The 21841-nt window shown below is 37.6% G+C and overlaps 1 protein-coding gene across 1 annotated transcript in view; it reads right to left on the bottom strand.

The window, feature by feature from the left end:
- LOC129228698 (homeobox protein cut-like) overlaps positions 1-21841 on the bottom strand; it is a 165552-nt gene that overhangs the window by 3984 nt on the left and 139727 nt on the right. The window contains exons 6-13 of the mRNA XM_054863381.1: positions 21081-21314; positions 18920-19060; positions 17212-17505; positions 12591-12829; positions 11203-11493; positions 8549-8800; positions 7956-7983; positions 5771-6006 (exon numbers count right to left, since the gene is read on the bottom strand). Coding sequence (XP_054719356.1) covers positions 5771-6006; positions 7956-7983; positions 8549-8800; positions 11203-11493; positions 12591-12829; positions 17212-17505; positions 18920-19060; positions 21081-21314 — 1715 coding nt within the window. The remainder of the gene's footprint in view (positions 1-5770; positions 6007-7955; positions 7984-8548; positions 8801-11202; positions 11494-12590; positions 12830-17211; positions 17506-18919; positions 19061-21080; positions 21315-21841) is intronic.

Raw genomic sequence — 21841 nt, 5'->3', positions numbered from 1 at the left:
TCAACTCGCGCAAGCGATTTTAAAAATTAACTTAGAACGGAAATAGTGTCTGTTTCCCTTCAGTTCATCTACATACCATATTTTTGACTGAAGTCTTCATTATTTCTTGAGATGTATCAATCATATTAAACGAGGAAGGGTATTCTGTTTTGCTATCCCTTTGAGGTGATTAATGCTAAAAATGGATCAGCAGATCTCCCTTTAAGACATAAATATTGTCTGAATCCTTGCATTACTTCTTGAGAAATATCAGTCACAAATGCAGCAGTGAGAAGCAAAAGGGATGTAAGTGGCAAAATTAAAAACTTGGAGAGAACCAGCACAAATAGTAGGGGAACTTCCTGTTTGTTGTGGGGGGGGGGGGGCAAAAGATAGCACTAATAGCGCTGGAAGGTGCTACTGTACAGCATGATTTAGAAAAAAAAATCCATGAAAGCCTACCTAGGACGTTATCCGCCCCTTATCCGGACGGGTTTAACCATTTACTCAAAACTTGAAAATGTCCACTTACATCCCTTTGCCCTTTTGCTTCTCACTGCCTCAAAAAAAAAAAAAAAAAAAAAAAAAAAAAAAAAAAAGAGAGAGAGAGAGAGAGAAAGAGAGAAGATTTAAAATAAAACCCCTTCTGCTGCGAAATTGAATCAACATCTGCGCCTTCTTAGGGTGACTATGGACCATTTTTCGTATTTTATTCTGTTCGTTATTTCTTGAGATATAACAGTCACCCATTCGGAAGAAAATATTCCTCCTAAAATATGCTATATTGGTACAAAGTTAAGGATTAAAATTATCAAATCCATTCAAAATGAATTTGTAAACTGGTTCAAAGTTATCCTACTTTGGGTGCATAAGGGGTTTTTACTTAGAGGAGTAAAGTTTTAAATGAAGAAGTGTCCAAGATTCCAGAGCTTTATAAATTTGATGGAAGAAAGAGCAAAGCAGGCTTTCTTGAATTTCAGGGGTACATATTTTGAGGAGATTAAAAAAAGAAATCACAACAATAATAGGTAAATTTTCCATGTTTGTTCAGGGATACTGACTGATTTCAAAAATGTATTAACAGGAAAACAGTAAACGATAAAAATAAATTCCTGTAAAAAACTCACGTGGTGGGCCGTAACCCCCCCTCCCCCCCCCCCCAGAGTTCCAAATTTTAGTTCAAAATTTTTTCAATAGATGTCGCTGCATATAGTAAGCTTTTAAGTCGAAAAAGGAGGATTGACATTAAACCGATTTTTCCTCCGATTGCGACATGTGGTTGCAGCCGGCGGTAGACATTTTGGAAATATTGCTGTGTAGTTTTGTTTGCTAAAAGCAATTTCCGAGAAACTATAATGTAATTTTCTCTTTCTTTGATTTACAGTCTTACGATCTGAAGCGCCATCGATTCGAAAATTCTTGAACTAAAATTTGGAACTCTGGGGGACAAAACTTACGGCCCACTTCATGAATTTTCTGCAAGAATTATTATTATTTTTTTTATCATGAACAATTTTCCTGTTATAAATTTTTGAAAACAGTCAGCCTATTTCCGGACACTCTGTACTTGCATATATACGCAAAAATATTTGTTTTTTACAGGTAACTGGTTAAACCCGAGATACACCGGAGGGCTGCCCGGAAAATAATCTGCATCGTTTCGGAATTTCCTTAGTGTCTGATTTTTAGTAGCAATTTTGAACATTTCAGGAATAATACATACTAAATATATCTTGCGGTGTATGATGAATAACCACGCTCATACCAAAGAGATGAGTACTAACCTTTGGCTACCAGGGCCGATCCTAGGGTGTCGGCCGCCCGTGTGCAAAGACCTAATGTGCCGCCCCTGAAGAGCAATTTGCATGTTTTGACTAATATTTAACACCTATATAAATATTTCTTCAAATTTCTGTATCAAGTTCTAATTTAAAAAAAAAAAAAAAACAGAAGGATGCATTTATGTAAAAAGTTAGAAACTCCTTAGGTACAATTTATATCTTTGAAGAAAGTAATAGGTACCGAAATTTACTAGTCGTAAAAACGCATTTTATAGTCTGTCTTTGGTGACATCAGAGGAAGAGGGGGGGGGGGGGATGGAAACCAGAAAATATTCGAAATTGAAGTATGAAAAAGAGCTGTAATTAATTTTCGGTTGCGTTTGGTTGCAAGGAAAAAAGAGTCGGGAACATTCAAGGTCCATGAAGAAATTTTCAATATTGACGTCAAAAACTGCTATTTTTGGAAATTTTTCGAGACTTGATGGGAAAGTAATGTTGGACTTCCTGAAATTCTTTCAAAATTGATGTCAAATTGCAGCTATTTTTTGTGACCTTAGTTTAGGAAGAATCGACGCTCTTCCCGAAAATTTTCTGAAACAGTAGTTTAAACACGCAATTTCGGGTTATCCTTGTTGAAATTGATGGAGGGAGGAAGATTTGCTCGTCTCCTATCGAAAGTTTTCGAAATTGAAGTTTAAAACTCAAATTTAGGCTGTCTTTGGTGACGTTAGGGGGTTTGGCATCTTTCCTCCGGTAATTTATCGGCACTATTTTTTCAAAAACACATTTTTAGCTAGATTTGGACACGATAGGGGAAACGGGAAAATATTCCGAACTGAAATATTTTTCGGAATAGAAATCAATTTTAGGTTATTTTTGTGAAGGAAGGATTTTGGGGCTCTAAAAAGCACAATTGTGTGCTATCTTTAGCTTTAGTGACGTTAAGGAAACCGGAAAGTTTCAGCGGATCTTTCTCAATATTTTTCGATATTAATATCTGAAAAATACAATTAGCCGGATGCCCTAGCGCCGTGAAAATTTACGTAAGCCATCCGGAATTTTTTGGAAATGGAAGTCCCAAAATCATATTTTAGGCATTGTTTGATAACGATGGGACAAAGAGCGGGCGGGGGTTCAGTGTGCCCTCAAAAATTGTTTTTTGAAACTGATGTCAATTTCAGGCTAGTTTTGGCAGGAAAGGTTTGGTGGCTCCACGGAACCATCTAAAAACGAAAATTTGAGCTATGGTGATTGCGTTGTAGAAAAGGGGGATCCGGGGTATTTCCCTCAAAGTTCTTCGAAACTGCTGATTGAAAAACGCAGTTTTAACTGAACAGTTAAACTGAACAGTTTTAATTTGTTTTTGAATACGTTAAGCGAGAGGGGGTGGGATTGGGGGCCTCTCGAGAGACGCTAATTCAGATTATCTTTGGTAGTAATGTTAGGGAATGGATTTCAGGGCCCTCTACCGCAAACATTTCGAAAAAAAATTCGAAAAGTGCCATTGAGCAATTTTTGATGACGTTAGGGAGGGCTGTCTCCAGAAAAGACATTTTGTAGCCATCATTTTTAGGCTATGTTTGATTACATTAAAGAAGAAAGGGTGAATAAAAGACTTAATTGAATCCTTAAAATCGGTGGTTCAACCAGCGAAATTTTCCGAAATTAAAGTCCTAAAAACGCAGTTTGAAGCCTTCTTTAGTCTAGTCAAGGCATCCTTTTGGATCTTCGTCTTGGAGCTACTCTTAAAATTTGTAACCCGGGGCAAAGGCCCTGTCCTCCTACCTGATCTGAAACCGGGCACTTCATTCGTGATTTTAATTGGAAAAAATTGCTGTAAAGGGGGAAAATTAAAAATTTTAGTTCGTTGATTATATATGTTTGACTCTCAGGAAAGTCGCAATTTTCCATTGTCTCTTCAGTCCCCACGCATCCACGGCTACTGAACACAGAATTTGTTGTTTGAAATACTTGCGAGAGTACTCTATCAGTATAGTTTTTTTTATATACAAAATATGTCTTTATTTTTTAGGGTCAATAAAAACTTGGGAGGCTGGGTGAAGCATTAGTGGCCTTTAGAAGGCACCCTTTTTCATTCTTCGGGGGGGGGGGGGATTTTCATCATTGCCTCTCCCCTGTATCCATGCCTGATTACCAGTTCTGTCACAAATTTTGCAACCAAATGAAGCATGTGTGTTAAGATTTGATATTAATGGATAATGGACAATGGAGCAACACAATGTGCTCTAAACATTCCATTTTTCTTAATATGCTATGCTGTTGGAAAATTGGCACTTACTTTCATAATTGAACATTTAAAATTCAGCACATTTATTCGACTTATTATGTTATCTTGTGAGAAATTCTTGAGAAATTTTGCTTGATTAAAAGAACTATATGATGCGGCCTGCGGCCGCCCCTTGCTTTGGCCGCCCTTGTGCGGTGCACACTCTGCACACCTGCTAGGATCGGCCCTGTTGGCTACTCATAAAGAAAAAGAAAAAAAAAAAGCAACAAGGCAAATCACGCGAAATCCTGCTGAACACATTAAAAGTCACGTCAAAGTTGCGGTTTTGAGGGAGGCATTGTGGACTCACGCATTAGTTCGAGCTGATTTGATCAAACCACTGGTGTCTGTGTTTAACCAACTGATATTTATTTAACTTGATAATGTTCCTATGAGGAAAACTTTCTAGATAAATAGTTGTTACTTCATGACTTAAATTCTTCTTTTCTGAGGAGGAAGATAACAAAAGGAATTCCATCCAGTTGTTTCTTTTTTTTTTACGAATTGGGTGGTTTGAAACCATTATACATTACTTTTACATTATTTTTATATTAGAAAAACATATACTTCCGGGGGGGGGGGAGACGTCTCCCCAGGTTCCCCCCTTTAACTTCTGGTAGCATTGATGTAACGTGTGATTTGTATTTATAATTTACAAATTAAATTCGAATCTCCTCATTTAGTTCATAATATTGATGCTGTTCCTCCGAAAAGCAAAGTTTCATCATTATTTTATTTTAAAAATTAATTTTCGATATTGTTAATTCTTTACGGTAACCATTAGGAATACTCTTTTTCTCAGAATTAAAGTTTTTAATCGAAAAATAAGTAAATAAATAAATAAATAAAATAGAATCAATAAATAAATAAGCATAGATTTAATTTGTACTTTTATTTATGCTGCCTCATTTTTACTCTCAAATTCAAAGTAAGAATTATAACAAACGATGAAAAGCAAGCGCAATATAGGTTCGAATCATCGTCCTAAGTTTTAAAGTTGTGTACTGGGTGTGCCCAATTCTTTAAGGTGCTAGGTACACTATAAAAAAATTCCGAAATGTTACTGAGTATTTCCGTGTAACGTTTCAGGATTTCAATGGTTTTTATTCACTTCCTGGAAATATCTAGTATCATTGTCAAAAAGTTTCCTGAATTGCTACAAATTGCAAAAATGCAGATTTCTCACTGTTGTGAAAAATGTTTTTAGCTCCCAGCTCAAAGATTAACTGAGCGTATTTATAAAGTGTATCGGCTTCAGCTCAATTACAGCCCGTCCATGCTGCTTAAGCTCTCAAAGGGAGCAAATAGGTATGGACGAAGTTGCTTTGGAAGAATTGCGCGGCGAGTACGATTTTCGATACTTGCTTGCAATTATGGCTTGACTTTGGCCATGGTTGCAATACTGCTTATGGAACTTTCTGAATAAATCAGGAAGTTGCCAAGCTGTTATATTATACCTACCTAAATTTCTCTAAAGCTCCAGAAACACGATTGGCTTCAAACGGGAAGATTTCTGATTTTTTTCAAGAGGCTTCTAGGATAATTTCAGGAATGTTACTGAATTTTAACGGAAAACGTTCTTGGTTTTTGTAAGGTATCTTACTGGCAGAAATTGGGCACATCAGCTGCCCATTATTTTCCAGGAACGTTTCTGAATCGTTTTTACAGTGTAGGCTTTTTAAAAATTATTGGGACTACAAAAACTTGTGCGATTAAAACTTACCTTTTGTCCAATATTATGGACGGTAAGGGTCTCTTTTATCCGAGCTGTGATAATCTGTGTGTCAAGGTCAGTAGTGATGGCAGCCATCTCGTACACGGAGGGCTGGACATAGGGGGCGAGACATCTGCTGCCCCTACGGCCCACACCAGGAGCAGCCCCTTTCAGATTTCCACTGGAGGGGAGGGCGGCACAGGGCCCAGAAGGGCTGTGGGCTGTTAGGGGGGCAGAAGGGCTCCCTGGTTCTGAACAACCTGATGAAGGGGGCTGAGGCGAAGACGGGTGGGATGGCTTGACCACAGGAGCTTGTCGATGATTGGGGTAACTGGGTTCAGTAGAGGTGATAGGACTGTACCTGGTAGCACCTACCGTGGAAAAAAAACACAAGAAAAACATAAATGATTGTTCTTTAGCAGAATAAAATAGGCATTGAAGGATTAGGGTAACGGTACGAGTAACGGACAAGGGTCCATTAACAGACAGTTATAATTTTGGATTTAAATAATAAGAATTTTAGGCGGGTAAAACTGATGTTGCTGTGGCCCATGAATACGGAGCAGCCATCTAGTGTTATCAGGGTGAATTTTATGAGCCAGTTGGTGCTTTCAAGGCAGTGGTGGATGGTTATGAACAGCTACCACGATGTCAGCTGGTTCCATGTTCATTTAAATTTAATAAGGCTTTAGTTCTATAAATAAAGAACGTTTGCACATTTTGAAGAGAAAAAGAGAATTTTGTCTATTACTCATCCTTTCCTCAACCTATCTGTTACTGGGTATCATCAGATTTTTCAGTGTCTGTTACTGGGGATTGGACTTTTTTCCCGAAATTGAGCAAATAAAAATAGAATTAACTAATTCAGAGGATCCAGAAGCAGCCAAGCGTTAGATGAGATGTAGTTGCATGAAAGAAAAATAGTTTAAAAAGTGTAAATACATTAAAAGGCTCAGAAAATTGAGTTAACCGGTGAGCGATGTCTTAAGCATGGTGCTACTGGTGCCGATACCCTATTTCATCTATTGATGGGGCAAAACTAATTTGGCAGCGTTGTGAAGACTATTACTCAAGTACTAACCCTTATTATGAGCGATTCATGCTTATGTAATAAAAGTTCATCAAGAGTTCAGAGACTTATTGAACTTAATGGGTTTTCTTTGCATTATAAAATTATTCAGATATCTCAGTAGCAAATGATATTACACTAACAGGAAGGTATAGGAACTGCCCCTTACTAGTCCTTATTATGAGTTATTATGAGCGATTCCTAATTTTGTGATAGGCATCAAATGTTCAGAGACTTATTAAACTCATAGTGTTTTCTTTTCTTTTCTTTTTTTTCGAACTATCAAATCATTCAATAGGGTAGCAAATGATTCTATGGTAACCAGAAGGTATGGGCACTACCCGTTACTAATGCTTATTAGGAGTGATTCAGCTCATTTTTTGATAAAGGTACATCGGGAATTCAGACTTATTTAACTCATACTATTTTTATTTATTTATTTATTTATTCATTCATTTTTGCATTATGAAACCGTTTAATAGGGCAGCAAGTGATGTTATAGTAACCAGGAGTCATGGGTACTTCCAATTACTAGCAGTTATTGTGAGAGATTGAGCTGCTTTTGTGATAAAAGTACATCTAGAATTCAGACTTATTGAACTTATAGGTTTATTTATTTATTTATGCATTATCAGACCATTCGATAGGGTAGCAAATGATATTATAACAACCAGGAGGCCTTGGCATCACTCTTTACTAGTACTTATTATGAGTGTCTGAACTGCTTTTGTTATAAATGTGCTTCAAGAGTTTAGAGACTTGTTGAAGTCATATATTTTTTTAAATTATCGAACCATTTGATTGGGTAACAAATACTATTACACTAAACAGGAGAAATGGACACTACTCCTTCATAGCCCTTAGGGGCTGTGCACAAATGATATCACGCGTTGAGAGTGGTTTGTGACAAGGGGAACAGGGAGTGGGCCAAAGGGGGAGGAGACCAAAAATGTTGAAGAAAAAGTGTGACATCATTTACGGAGAGCCACCTATTATGGTTCAACTGCTTTCATGATAAAAGTGCATCAAGACTTATTGAACTCATAGTTTTTTGAGCAATCACGATTGCTTATTGTTTTCATTTGACTGTTTTGAATTCCTATCATTTTATTTTCCCGCCAGCACCCTCTGCCAGCACCATCGTCGACCGGCTCTTCACGATGCTGCTCCTCTTGCGAAAACCGTCTCCAGGTTGCGTCCATATCCTACACACACATACACAAACACACACTCCTACACACATACACACTCATGCCTGCACACAGACACAAACACATATGCCTGTGTACACGCACACACACACGAACGCCTACACACGCACGCGTACACACACAGCACTGCATACACAACCCGCACACACATGCATACATACACACACACACACGCACCCACACACATGCGCCTACACAAACACACACACACATACACACTCGTGCCTGCACACAGACACAAACACATATGCCGACATACACACACACACGAACACCTACACACACGCACGCGTACACACACAGCACTGCATACACAACCCGCACTCACATGCATACATACACACACACACGCACACTCATACACACACACGCTCGTGATTGCGAAGAACATAATTTGAATTCAAGATGCCAAAAATTCAAATTAATATATATATTTTCTTATTTTGCAATATCTAAGCGTGCGATACGGTAGCAAGTGAGATCATACTCACCAGGAGGCATGGGCACTCCCCCGTATCCGCCCATCCTCATGAGTCTTTCCGGGGCGATCTTGTACTGCGAGGCCACTAGCTTATGGACGGCGTTCTCGTCCTCCAGGAACATCTTCATGCGAATGAAGGGCTCTCGGCCCTTCTGCGTCAACATGTGCCAGGGCTTGGGCCGCGCCAGCAGGTCGGAGACGGAGCCCTGCGACAGACCCAAGACACTTTCCCCGAACAGCCGCTGGCTGATGGAGTATTGCGAGAGTTGCTCCTTCACCTGTGTACAGAAGACACAGTCCGCATTGAAATCAACTAATTTTCTGGGGAAAAGGTTACACTGTAAAAAATTTCAGACATGTTACTGAGTATTTCCGTGTAACATTTCAGGATTTTAATGGTTTTCGTCTATTTCCTGGAAATATCAAGTATCATTGTCAAAAAGTTTCCTGAATGGTTACAAGTTGCTGGAATGCAGACTTCTCTCTGTTGTAAAAATATTTATAAATTCCAGTTTAAAGATTAACTGAGAGTATTTATAAGGTTTATCGACTTTAATTCAATTACGGCTCGTCCTGACTGATTAAGCTCCCAAAGGGAGCGAATAAGTCTTTGGACTACTGAGCTTTGCAATCATGACTTGCAATTCCGGCTAAATACTGTTTCTGGACCTGTTATGTTATTCCTATCTCAGATTCCTTTGAATTCTAGAGGCACCACTGGCTCTAAACGTGAAAGTTTCAGGAGAATTTCAAGAAGGTTACTGAGCTTAAGGGGGAAACTTTCCTGGTTTTTGCAAGATATGTTACTGGCTGAAAATGGGCACATCAGCTGCCTATTATTTTCCAGGAACGTTTCTGAATCGTTTTTACAGTGTAAGAGATATGAATCACATTCCAGATTGATATTTAAGTGCTATTACTTCCAGTTGGTTAGGTATGATTTTTCTCACTTATTTTGAGGTATCTCCGATCAAAAAGTCTCTAAACAAAATAATGTGGGCGACACCACTGCTCGTTACTGGTAGCCAGACTGTGTTGTTTTCTGTATGATATAGGCTTCCAAACAGCCGTCTCTCTCTTTGGAAGTGGACATATCACGTGCTTCCCGTTTAGTAAAGACAAGAAAAGCTAGGCCCTTTGTACCAAGACCAGGAGTCAAAGTAATCAGACTTTGTCAGATCATATTTCTGACTATGAGGGACTCCCCAAGCGCGATCAATATTCGGATCCTCTACTAGAGCTGGTCATTCTAAGAATCAACAACTTTTTGGATTTTATCTGATTTCGTTAGACATTGAAGGATTAGTAATAACGAAAACAGGTATGAGTTTGTAAAGTTTTGCAGCCTAATGCCATATAAATCTGGTAAAATTCCTTTCTTTCTTTTGGTGCTTATTGCACTGGTTTATTTTGAGGAGGACTACAATCTGAGTGTCTTGCCTGCCTTACGGATGATATATATTTAGACACACGGCAGTGTGTCAGCCAAGTTCGGAAATCAGGCGACACATCTGCCAGTGTGTATCTTACACGAACCATAATACATATAAACAACACATGAAAGAATTTACATCACAAAGAGGGAAAAGTACATCCGAAGCGAGGGTGGAAGTCGAACCCACAGCCTCAAGTGTGTGAAGCAATCGCTTAGACCACTCGGGCATTGAGGTCCTACGGTAAAATTTATTACAGAATAGCTAACACCTGGTAAATAGAGTTGAGTTTTTTCAATACCTAAACTAATGAAATGATTAAACTCGGACTGCAGCTGCTTGACAACTTTAGTTGGATGTCAAAATTTATCTGACTTCCATTTATTTAGCTTCATTTACTCATTGTAAAAAAATTCGAAACGTTACTGGTTATTTCCGTGGAATGTTTCTTGATTTCAGAGGTTTTCACCTATTTCCCCAAAAAATCAAGTATCTTCGCAAAAAAGTTTCCTGAATTCCTAAAAGACTCACGAATGCAGACCTTGGACTGGTGTGAAAAATATTTTTTGCTACCAGTTTGAATACTGACGGAGCGTGTTTATTAAGTGTATCGGCTTTCGTTTGCTTATGGCCCGTCCGGATTGACTAAGCTTCCAATGGGAGCAAATAAGTCACTGGATAGCTACAGCTTTGCGAGGCAGGAATTGCTCTAATATTTCTGGAGCTTTCTTGGTAAATCAGGAAGTCACTGGATAGCTACAGCTTTGCGAGGCAGGAATTGCTCTAATATTTCTGGAGCTTTCTTGGTAAATCAGGAAGGTTCCAATCAAATAAATTAAACCTATTTAATTTTTCCAGAAGGTTCGCGACTGGCTTTAATAGGGTAGATTTCTTAAGATATTTCAGAAAGGTTACTGGCTTTTATCGGAAATTTTATGGATCCTTCTTGGTAAATCAGGAAGGTTCTAATCAATTACACTAAACTTACTTAATTTTTCTTGAATGTTGTAGAGACATGACTGGCTTTAACAGGGGAGATTTCGCACTTCAATTTCAAGGTTAATTTCATAGAGGTTACTGACTTTTATCGGAAAACATTCCTGGTTTTTGTAAGATATGTTACTGGCTGAAATTGGGCACATCAGCTGCCTATTATTTTCCAGGAGCGTTTCTGAATCGTTTTTACAATCGTTGCTTTATGCTCTTTTAAAATGTACATATTTTAGTAGTGTAAACTGAAAACTTACCCTCTTGACGATGTCTTCCGTGTTAAGGTTATTGTAATGGTCAAACTGTTGCTGAGTGATGGGTGGCAGCACTGCCTTCATGGGTCGCTGAGGCAGCGCGTTGAAACTCGGAGCCGCTGCCTGATTCAGGAGTGAATTGGTGATGGATTGCATCCTTTGAAGGGGGGACGTCTCCTCTCCCGTATTCCCGCTCGGATTCTGTTGTCCCTCAGGAGGCAAGGGTATGAGGGGTGACGCTGTTGAGTATGGAGACAATACCTTCAAGGCATCGGGACTGAAGAAACCACCATGCTAAAAGGAAGATATCGATTGTGATGTAAGGAATAGTAAGTAGAGCAATAATTACATTAAGTTACAGATTAATATTACCATGTAAAAATACACTGGACACTGCAAATTTCCAGTACACATTGGAAGCACGATTGAAACCAGGCCCGGATCTATAAACTTTGGGACCCCCTGCAAAACATCCACAGCCCCCCTAACCGGACACTGGATTGCCCCCCCCCCCACCAATAACTATTTTTTTAAAAGAGGGGGTGTTGTTTATTTTTAGCTGCTTTAATATTTTTACCTTAATTATGAATTCATTTGTTTAATTGTTTTTATTTATTAATTACTCTTATTATTTTATGGTTTTGAGCAGTTATGTGGGAATTTTAACCCTGGTTCTTATAATAATGTCGAAAATATTTTCAACTTTTGAAATTTGAGATTTGATTTTTTATTTAATTTTAAAAATATTCTTTGGTTTCTGGGACAGAGGGCCTTTTAGTTGTGTGGCCCCTCCTGCATTGCGGGGCTACGGGTGCGCAGATCCAGACCTGTTAGGAACACTTTAATTATTATCTGCGGCAGTGTATAACATGCAGGTCCTAAAATCGACCTAAAAAAAAAATCTTAAATTCCGCGCATAATACGATGGCAAAAAAAAAAAGTTGATTTTGATTTAAAACATAATTTTTGAAACTGAATTAAAAACGTGAAGAAGAAATAATTTTAAAACTGTAACCAAAATTAACCTAAAAAGGATACATTCCTTCTTAAAATCGTGATTATGGTACGGTAATTTATTTTCAGATAATGAGTAAAAGGCAAAGGCGCAAAGTCCGTAATCAGTGAAAATGGAGACTGCTTCTTTTTTTCCCTGCAGAGTTGCTTATTTTACTTAGCCAGAATCGAGTCAATGGGAAATTCAGACTGCGTAAAATAAACAACCTTAAAGGCAAAATAGCAGTCTCCATTAGTGAATCCTGTTATAAATTGAAGCTCAATACTTTGCCGTTGAGGGGAAGAAAACTCCGGATAATCCGCCGCAGCGTATAACTTTTTAAACAGATAACCCGCAAGAAATTACGGTAAATATAATTTCTAAGATTCCAACCTACTTCATGAGCCGCCTGTTGCTGCGGGTGCGGCAAGCAACACGGGGGTTGATCCCTACAGTAAGGAATACCACAGTCCGGTCGGCGGTGCAGAGGACACGAGTGGCAGGATGCGTCCGGGTGGTGGGCTCCCTGCGTGGCCAGAAGAGTGAGCTCTCTGTGGTAGATGGCGAGCGCCTGCCGGATTTCGTCTTGCGCTTGCTTCGCTTGCTCTTCGGGCTGACCTTCCTTAATGCGTTTACCTGGCGATAGGAAGTTGTTTGAGTGCTTTGGAATTTGGTTCACTGAAATTCAATACTTAAAATTATAAGGGATAGGGTTCGGAGGAGAGATATAAAAACACACAAAATTGCTGACTGCTATGAGCTGTTAGTGGAGCAAGAAATTGTTATGGGTGAATTGACAGAGTGGGTCAGATTTTGGGAAAATAGTTTCGAGTTTAAGGAACAAAGTTACTTGCGGAAGAGTTTTTTTTTTTTTGGATTATTACTTTTGGAATAATAGTTTAAAACCCTATACTTATCCATTAGCAAAGGTTCCATACACGCACATACACACATACATGTCAGGGCTTAATTTTCTTTGGGGTTTTGAGCTTAATTTCTGTACTACTTTTCAGCTTTATATGAATTTTTGCATGTTATTAATTCAGGCTACTCACGTATAGAAACAATATTTGAAGAGAATATTGTTTTCATGCATTTTTTTTTATTAGTAATTAAACCCTAATATGTATACAATAAGTAATTCATGCAGAAATTAGTGACTAATAGGTATAATATTAGAACGAAAAGTGAGTTATTGAAAAAGAAATATGAAACTTAAAACAAAAACAAAAATAGAAGAAGAAATAGCCACATAGGTAAGAAAAAAGATTGTTACATTAAACAAGATACATATAAAGAAGTAAAACACAGGAATATTGTCCATACGAATTCATTTTAAAGAATACTAAGTCATGTAAGTGTACAAAGAATTATATGAACGACATTTGCTTCTGATTTCCTTTTAGAAATTGTACAACTCATACACGTCAAATTTAAAATGTATGCTTACTTTGCCGTATTTGTTTGCACGTGTCACACATATCAAGATTTCTAACGACTTAAAACATAAACGCGTTTCAGCAGTACAACTTGTTGAGAAATCTAAGAAAAGGACGCTGCAGGTCTATCGTGGTCCAAAACCATTTGTCTTTTTGGTGATTATGACTTGTACGACATTTCGAAGACACAAGGTGTGTTTCACAGTTTAGATCAAAAAATGAAGTAACGCTTCCATGCTAAAAAGCACAAACAACTTCGAAAAGAAAAATTACAAACATTGTTGAGTAGAAAAATCTAGACATTTTGGTTACTATTGCTCACAGACAACCAAGATTAAAAAAATTGCACTCCTGGAATTTGTTTGACCTGCTCTCTCTTGATGAAGTTAAATTCTTGAATATGTCGTGCAGTAAAACCTCTACTATCCGGACTTACTGTGATTGTAACTTAAACTCATATGCTTTTTCTATTGTCTTGTAACTGTACACTCTGATTTCACTTATTAAACTCAAAATTCTTAAAAATATCTTTGATTAGATTTCACAAATGTAAAAGCAAACATAAAACTAATTGTCGAATGGTATTTAACGAAACTAAAACGTATCATACTTCAAGTTCTCAGGAGCCAAGATTAAGAAAATCTAACTGAAATCAAATGCAAGAAAAACAGAACATGAACTAAAACTAACAAACATCCTCATATAAATAATAGCCGATGATCGAGTAACCCGCGTGTTTCCACAATAAAACTCGCTCTATGGCATGATAATTTGATAATATGTTTTGGCAATGTTTAACATGCAGGGAAATTCTTTATTTTGACAAGGCTGAACTCGATCCGGTAATTTAACTGTTTTACTGGTAAGACTGTCATTTCAGGGGAATGAAGAAACGAAAGAATGGTCAACAATGAACGCTACCTACTGGAGTTTAGGGTTCATCTACTGGAGGTAGGGTTACAATTTCAAGTATCAAAATATCACCAAACAGGCAATGGTTTCGTTCAAAAGTAGAAGCGATTTTCACCCGTCATACCTTGACGGGTGACTTTCTAGTTATATATACACTGTCAAAACTACGGGTGCCTCTGAAAAGCTATTTGGCTCCCTGGGGTGAAAACACGGTGCCTCAGGATGCAATGTAGCTAGGAATTGAGAAGAAGATGAATAACGCTAATAAATGTGAAGACGAACCTCCTAACTCCTAAACGCAAGGGTGACACATCGGCGCATGCGCTCTGACATCGTTCAACCACAATCAATGGCGGACTAAAGAAGTAACAACGTAGATGCACTTCAACATTGAATGAAGTACGAAATTGGATTGAAACTAAAGTTTTCTGCAATTTACTCTTCAAAATTTCGCTTACGTACAGGTCATAGTGTAGCTTTGAAGGCTTCCGAACATATTTAAAAGTGTTTCTGAGTACTTTGATTCTTCAGTTTGCCGTTACGTACATTTGCTATTTTTATCATGCATAAATTTTACCTAAAAATAGCTATCAGCACTAGATAAGTAACATTTAAAATCAAAACGCTTAAATTAGATGTTATTTGAAAAGTTAATTCAACTACTAAGTTTGACTATGTGGTTTTACTTGCTTGTATTGTCAGGGATCTTGTGGATTTTTAACTAAGAGATTTATTGTTAACAATGTGATGCAATCAGTAAGTGAACGGAAATTTTAACAGTGCTGCGTATAAACAAAACAGAAGATCATGAAAAAAAAAAGCGGTTTGAAAAAGAAATTCTTTTTCCGTCTCGATTTTTTTATTTATTATCTCAAGTCAGCGTTATTGCTTGAAGCGAATGACTGAGCTTTTTTCGTCACTGTCTAGTAATAGTAATCGTTAGAATTTGTTTTGGCTTTTAATTTGTCGAAAGACGTCAGACTGAAAAAAAAAGTGCTTATTTATGTTCTATACGGATGTTCAAATGTCGAATCATATATACGTACGTATTAATATGTTGCTCTTGATTAAAATTTTGAACGCTTATGAAACGATTTCATTTTTCTATGATTGCAATATAATTGAGTATTTCTTGTTCGTGTAAATGATTTACAAATAGTGCCTACGCTCTTCATTTTCCGTACGATCATGCTGCAGTAAATGTCAATAATATATTAAAATTACTCAGCAATCCATGTGGATGTACGAAAATTAGTGCACGAACAGACAAATTAAAGTCATGAACACTTCTAAACTATGTTCGAAAGTTGAAATGTGATCAAATGCCTTAATGTACAAGTTTTAATTATTTTCAAAACTATTCAATGTGGAAAACGTACCAAGACTTAGTTTTTTATAACAGAAAAAAATAATAATGAAGTACACAATTGTGTCCAAAAGTGCAGATAATACCAGGGGGGGGGGGGGGCTCAACAGGAAACAGAGAGGGTGCCAATGTTCTGCCATAGGGTTCCATTTTTCACCGCGGTGCACGCTGGATTAATGGTGCCAGTTTTTCACGCGTGTTAAGGGTACAATTTCAGCACCGTATAGGGTGCCGCTGGTGAACAAGCTTTTCACCCTTGAAAGGTACCGAACGCAACCCGCAGTTTTAACAGTGTAGCAGTATCTTTCTGCTTTACCTGCAGTTAAAATCAAACTAACATTGAATTCTGAATGGGGATCAAAGGCAATTCGGATAATCCAGGTAATATAGGTACTGTTTGACCACGGATTGTACGTAATCTGGCAATCTGCCAAGTAAAGACGATTCCATCTGAATGAATCTAGCAGGGAAGATGGGAAAATAGCGATGGGATATTGATACACGCGTTTTATAATGTCACTAGTGCCTTATTCATATATTGCATTCTCAGAAATAAAGTAAGGGGAAACAAAGATAGTTACCATGGAAACAAAAAAAAAAAAAAAATATTTTCATTTCTTTCAGGAACGTAAAAGCAAAATGGTAAGCTCAAAACTTTGTTGTGAATAAATAAATCAATTAACTTTAGCTGTGAGGATAGAGATCGAATCTACTTAGTTTTATAAAATGTTGCTGCGAGCAAATTTTCATTTTCACAAAACTAAGGCTAAATAATAGAGATGCAAAAGTGCACATCTGAAACAAACCAATTAACGCCCCTATAAACTAATAGATACGTCCATTTCCGCCTATAAACCGGATATTAGCCTTTCCATGTAATCGATGGTCAAACTGTAATAAGCAAAACAAATTCTTAAAAAAGCAGACATCGTTTCTACTACAGCATAAAACACTGCTATGTAACAAAATAACATAGGATTGTTTTGCATTAGTGCCACACTGGCGATCCAAGCATGCCATGCTGTGTGTTAGTTTACTATAATTTATTCTACGTATAGGAGGTGTACACTTAATCAAAATAAAAGCGACCTCATAGTTTAGATATTGTAATTTAAAATTACTTATATGTGACTGCAACACTTTTTTAAAACTCTACAAAAAATTGATCCGGATAAACCGGAGATCCGGATCAACGGGGGTCGGGTAAACGATATTCTACTGTACAATTTTTTTAACAAGCCGTTTGTTGTGCCCCCAGAGGTGAACCCAGTTGTTCTCAAGGTTACAGATTTAACATTTACCTATAAGTTTGAGCAGTTCTTCTTGATAGATATGGGCCAGCATCACAGGTGGGAACTCTGGTCCGTAGTGGCAGAAGGGTTTTCCACCATTCATGACGTCAGGGTACAAAGGATGGTGCCCCATGTGGTGAAGGTGATGCCTCACGTCTTTGTGTTGATTCTGAGGTTGAGAAGCAATGGATACTTCCGAATTGTTGTTGTTGTTGTCCTCTGTGCTTGACGGAGGACACTGTGCGTCGGGATTTGTGTGTGAGTTTCGATCTTCAGTTTCTGGCTTTGAAGATCCCTCTCGTCCTACACAAACAGAAACTACCATTTAGCTTTGAGTAATACCATACAAACCTCTTAACATGTTTTGCAAGAAAGTTCTCTTCATCTATTTGTTGAAGTTTGTTGTTGTTGTCTTATTCCTCCTGTTCTAGCCGCTGGGCTAGACCAGGTCCACGATTCCAAAAACCTTCAAAAAGTCGAACACCAGAAGAGGACTAGAATAAATGTCCTCCCTGGTAAGCCCAGCGCAGTTCAACAGATGTTCTGGGGAGGCCTGTTGTGAGTTGAATTTGGGACGCTTCAAATATAATTTTTGCCCCTTATCAAAAAGAAAGGCTCTTGATATGACCACTTGCAAGTCTACTAATAGCTGACTGGGTAGCTCTATCCATCTTGGTGAACTTTGTAAATTGGGCAATCTCAGTTGACCCCTAACTCCTGAGTGTCAATTCAGAGCACAAATGAGGCAGTGAGAAGTAAAGGGATGTAAGTGCCAAGATTAAAAATTTGGAGGTAACCAATTCAAACGATTGGTGAACCTCTCTTTTATTTCGCGGCAAGAGATAGTACTAATAGTACTGGTAGGTGCTGCTGTACAACATCATTTAGAAAAAGTTTTCAACGAAAGTCTACCTAAGACCGCAACTTTAAACTCGTTTCACTAAAAACTTGAAAATATCCACTCACATCCATTTACTTCTCACTGCCTCAAATATAGTTTCATTGCTATAAGGAAGAAACAATTGGTAGGTTTAGACGTTTTAAGTAATGCTGTCTACTGTCTTCTCCACGTGAAGCGATAGCAGAGGTAAATAAAGCAACGCGAAAGAAAAGAAAAATTAGTTTCCCTGAAGAATAAAATAATGCTTTTCCGTTTCGAAAATCTCATATTCGTCAATGATATACCTCAATCATAATCAAATCATGCATAAAAAAAGTTATAATGAATTAAAAATTCACTGAAAGAAGGTAAGAAGTTCACATTTATTCAATAGAAACAGAGTCACCTATTCAGAGAGGAAGCCACAAATGTGGAAAATACTGCCGATAAAACAGCAACCCTTTATGTTTACTCCTGCCTACATTTTCATGAAACACCAGCTCAGTTCACGAGGTGGCATGTTTTCTATGACAATATTTTCAATACATAAAATACGCCGCCAACTCAATCATTTCCAGCCGAGGACTGCAGTTTCGTGCCTATTAGCACTCATCAGCCAGGCATAGGAAAGTGACTAAGCTGGAGATGGAAAACTTCTTAAGGAAGCCAAGAGTGCCAAACAAACTGGTAGCTAATGTAGGCTCATGTGTTTCTGCTTTAGCCCTGGCTAATGGGCGGTAATTTACTGAATATTTTCAATAATTTAGTTCTGTTGATGCAAAATATTAAATCATCTTTAAAAGATTGATGACATGCTATAGTCACAAAATACATTACCTTTTTTTGGAAGAAGTGATTTGAGCAACATAACGCAATGCTGGTCACAAGCCCAAGCATGCATTTTCCTGTAGGAATCTCTTCCCTTTTCGGTGAGTTTGTCCCACGGCTTTGGCTTAGAAAGAAGCTCTGACACGGTTCCTGAAAAAAGAAATATAACTTTAAGGGGCACCAAATTTGAGTTCTGATCAGTCAAAAAGTATTTACTAACACAATATAGGAACTAGGCTGGAAACAAATTAATTTGTTCAGATATGTAATTATTTCAAATATAGACAGCTTATAAAAATCTCCAGTTTCAAAATTACTTTATTATTTTATTATTTGATGCTTTATTAATGCTTTATATTGTATTTCTAAAATTCATGTGAATAATAAAAAGTGATAATGAAAAGAAATTCTACCCAGAATCAAAATTTAAGAGGGATGAGACTGATTAAAAGCGACAGTCAAACCTACAAGTATGCTAATATTTCTCCTGGGAACACATGTTGTTCCATCAAATTTCGATAAAAACGCACAATAACTGTAGAAATTCAATTCCTCACCAATGTAAAACAGCGGATTTGACAATGATTCGACAATTCTGCCAACAAAAACGTGATACACTGAAGCCTAATTCCTGATTGATGCGCTGTCAGAAAATTTCCAAGCGTCTGAGTGTCTGGGCAAAGTTCCGGAATTTCACATTTCTACCAGTTTCCTATGATTTTTTTTTTTTTTTTTTTTTTTTGCGAAAAAGCTTTCCAAACTTCTTCGACTTGCATGAGTGCAGACTTCTAACTGTTATGGAAAATATTTTTAGCCACCAGTGCTAAAATAAATTCAGCGTTTTTATTAAGCAATTTGCCTTCAATCGCCCAGATTGATTGAACCCCAAATAAAAGCGAAGGATTATCTCTGGATACTGTAAGCATTGCAATAATTGCGGGCAAAAGTAAAGAGTTACGTAATTGAACAGTGCCAAACTCTGGGCATATACAGTAGGCGCTGTTTAATGTGATCACGGTTAATGTTATCATTCGCTTAATGTTATCAGAATCACGAAGTCCCGGAACACTTGTACGTTAACACACGTTAAAAAAAGTCGGATATTGTAATCAGCGTCTTCGTTTATTGTTATCACTTTTTCATAAACTTTCAATTTTTTTCCTCGTTTTTATTCCTCAATTAACAGAAATACATAGGCAAACCCTGACGAGACTAACTTTCTGTGTAGCATTTTGTGGTTTTCAATAGCAGTTCAAAATTTTTCTAGGAATGAAGCTACAGAAAGTTCGCCCCCCAGTGACTAGATTCCCCCATAAGAAAACTTGCTTTTGCATCTAAAAAAATTCAGTCGCTGGACATGTTGCTGGCATTGATGTAGGACCTCCACTGTTCCCATTACTTTGTAAACTATTAAAGAATTGTGTCAAGATTGAAAATAAAGCGAAGTTAAATTAAAATTTAAACAACAAGCAAAACCCTGCTGGAAAAGATGGAAAAGCTGAATTTGCTTTGAACTGGTTTACGAATGTCAGGGGAAAACGGTCATATTTTACTTCACCTATTACTATGTGATTAAAAATTGCATAATTTAGCTTTATCTTTTTATAATTCAGATATTAATTTAATAATTTATAATTCAAAACTGCGTTCAGTTGAGTCATTGTGATTTTAATTTGAGGTTGCCAAAATAAATGCACTTTAATTGGAAAAAAAATCATTATTTTGTGTCTCCTGGATTCTTTTCGGTTATTGTTATCAAATTGTATTTGTCCCAAAGTGATCACATTAAGCGGCGCCTACTGTAACAGTTTTTTGGGGATTTATTCCAGTTTCATTCCAAGAAACATTAGTGACTTTTGTTGGTAAGGTTTCTGAATTCTTCAAAAAGATAATTTTAGTAAGATTAATGACTTTCCTGTTTTGTTTTGTTTTTTTTTTTTTTTTTTTTTTTTTTTTTTTTTGTGCCAGATATGTAGCTGGCAGAAATTAGCCACATCAACTTCCCATTTGTTTTTCATGAAAGTGTGATTTTTTTTTCTGTTTTGTGTTGTTGCTTGTTGAATGTTTCGGATTTTTTTTTTTTTTTTGACTGCAAATTCGAACTATCAAATTTACCTTACATCTCGCAGGAGCTTATTGGTTGAATCTCAATGTCAGTTATTCCACTTACCTTGCGAAAGTCCGAGTACCAATTTGGCGAACAGTCTTTGGCCGATGTTGTTGACGCTGAGGAGTTCTCGAACGCAACGTGAGATCGACAACGTGTTGAGGGACTCACCACAGAAGCGATCAACGTTCAGACGCAGGCAACGCTGCAACTGCTCAGCAGAAATAGCATCCACAGGGTCTGATGAAGCAGGGGGCGTGGAAGCACTCTCATCGGCACCACCACCACTCTCATCTTCTGCAACAGAGAACAGGTAATTAGGACCTTTTCTACTGTCTTTTTAGTAGAATTTGCCATTTGCGTGTTTCTGCGTACGAAAATTACAGCCATTTCCGTGTTAGCAAGGGCTTGAACAGAAATTTTGGGGCCCGTCACAAGTGATTTTTCGGGGCCCCCTCCATATTGTTTACCCCTTTATTTCACCCCTAGTTTTAAAAATATTATTCCCCCTTCAGGCTCGGACCCAGGCCAACAGGTGTCCCTTCTTCCCCCTCCTGTGCACGCCCCTGCGAGTTAGTAACGTTTCCAGGGCCGGGTCAAGCCAAAATGATGTCTAGGTCTTGGTAAAAGTTGGTGCCCCCGTACGCAAGAAATCCATATATTTTGAAAGCAATTGGTGTGTCCAAAAAAACAATCAAACATTCTAACCTATATTTTAAAGTAATCCCTCTAAAACGTACTCAAAATGGTTATAATATTAAGCTGTGCGTTAAAAAGAGAAAACAATATTAAGAAGGAAGAAGAAAAATTTGGTGCATCTCAAG

Source organism: Uloborus diversus, chromosome 8, assembly GCF_026930045.1.
Source record: "Uloborus diversus isolate 005 chromosome 8, Udiv.v.3.1, whole genome shotgun sequence".
NCBI lineage: Eukaryota > Metazoa > Arthropoda > Arachnida > Araneae > Uloboridae > Uloborus > Uloborus diversus.
This window is presented reverse-complemented; position numbering and strand designations above follow the sequence as displayed.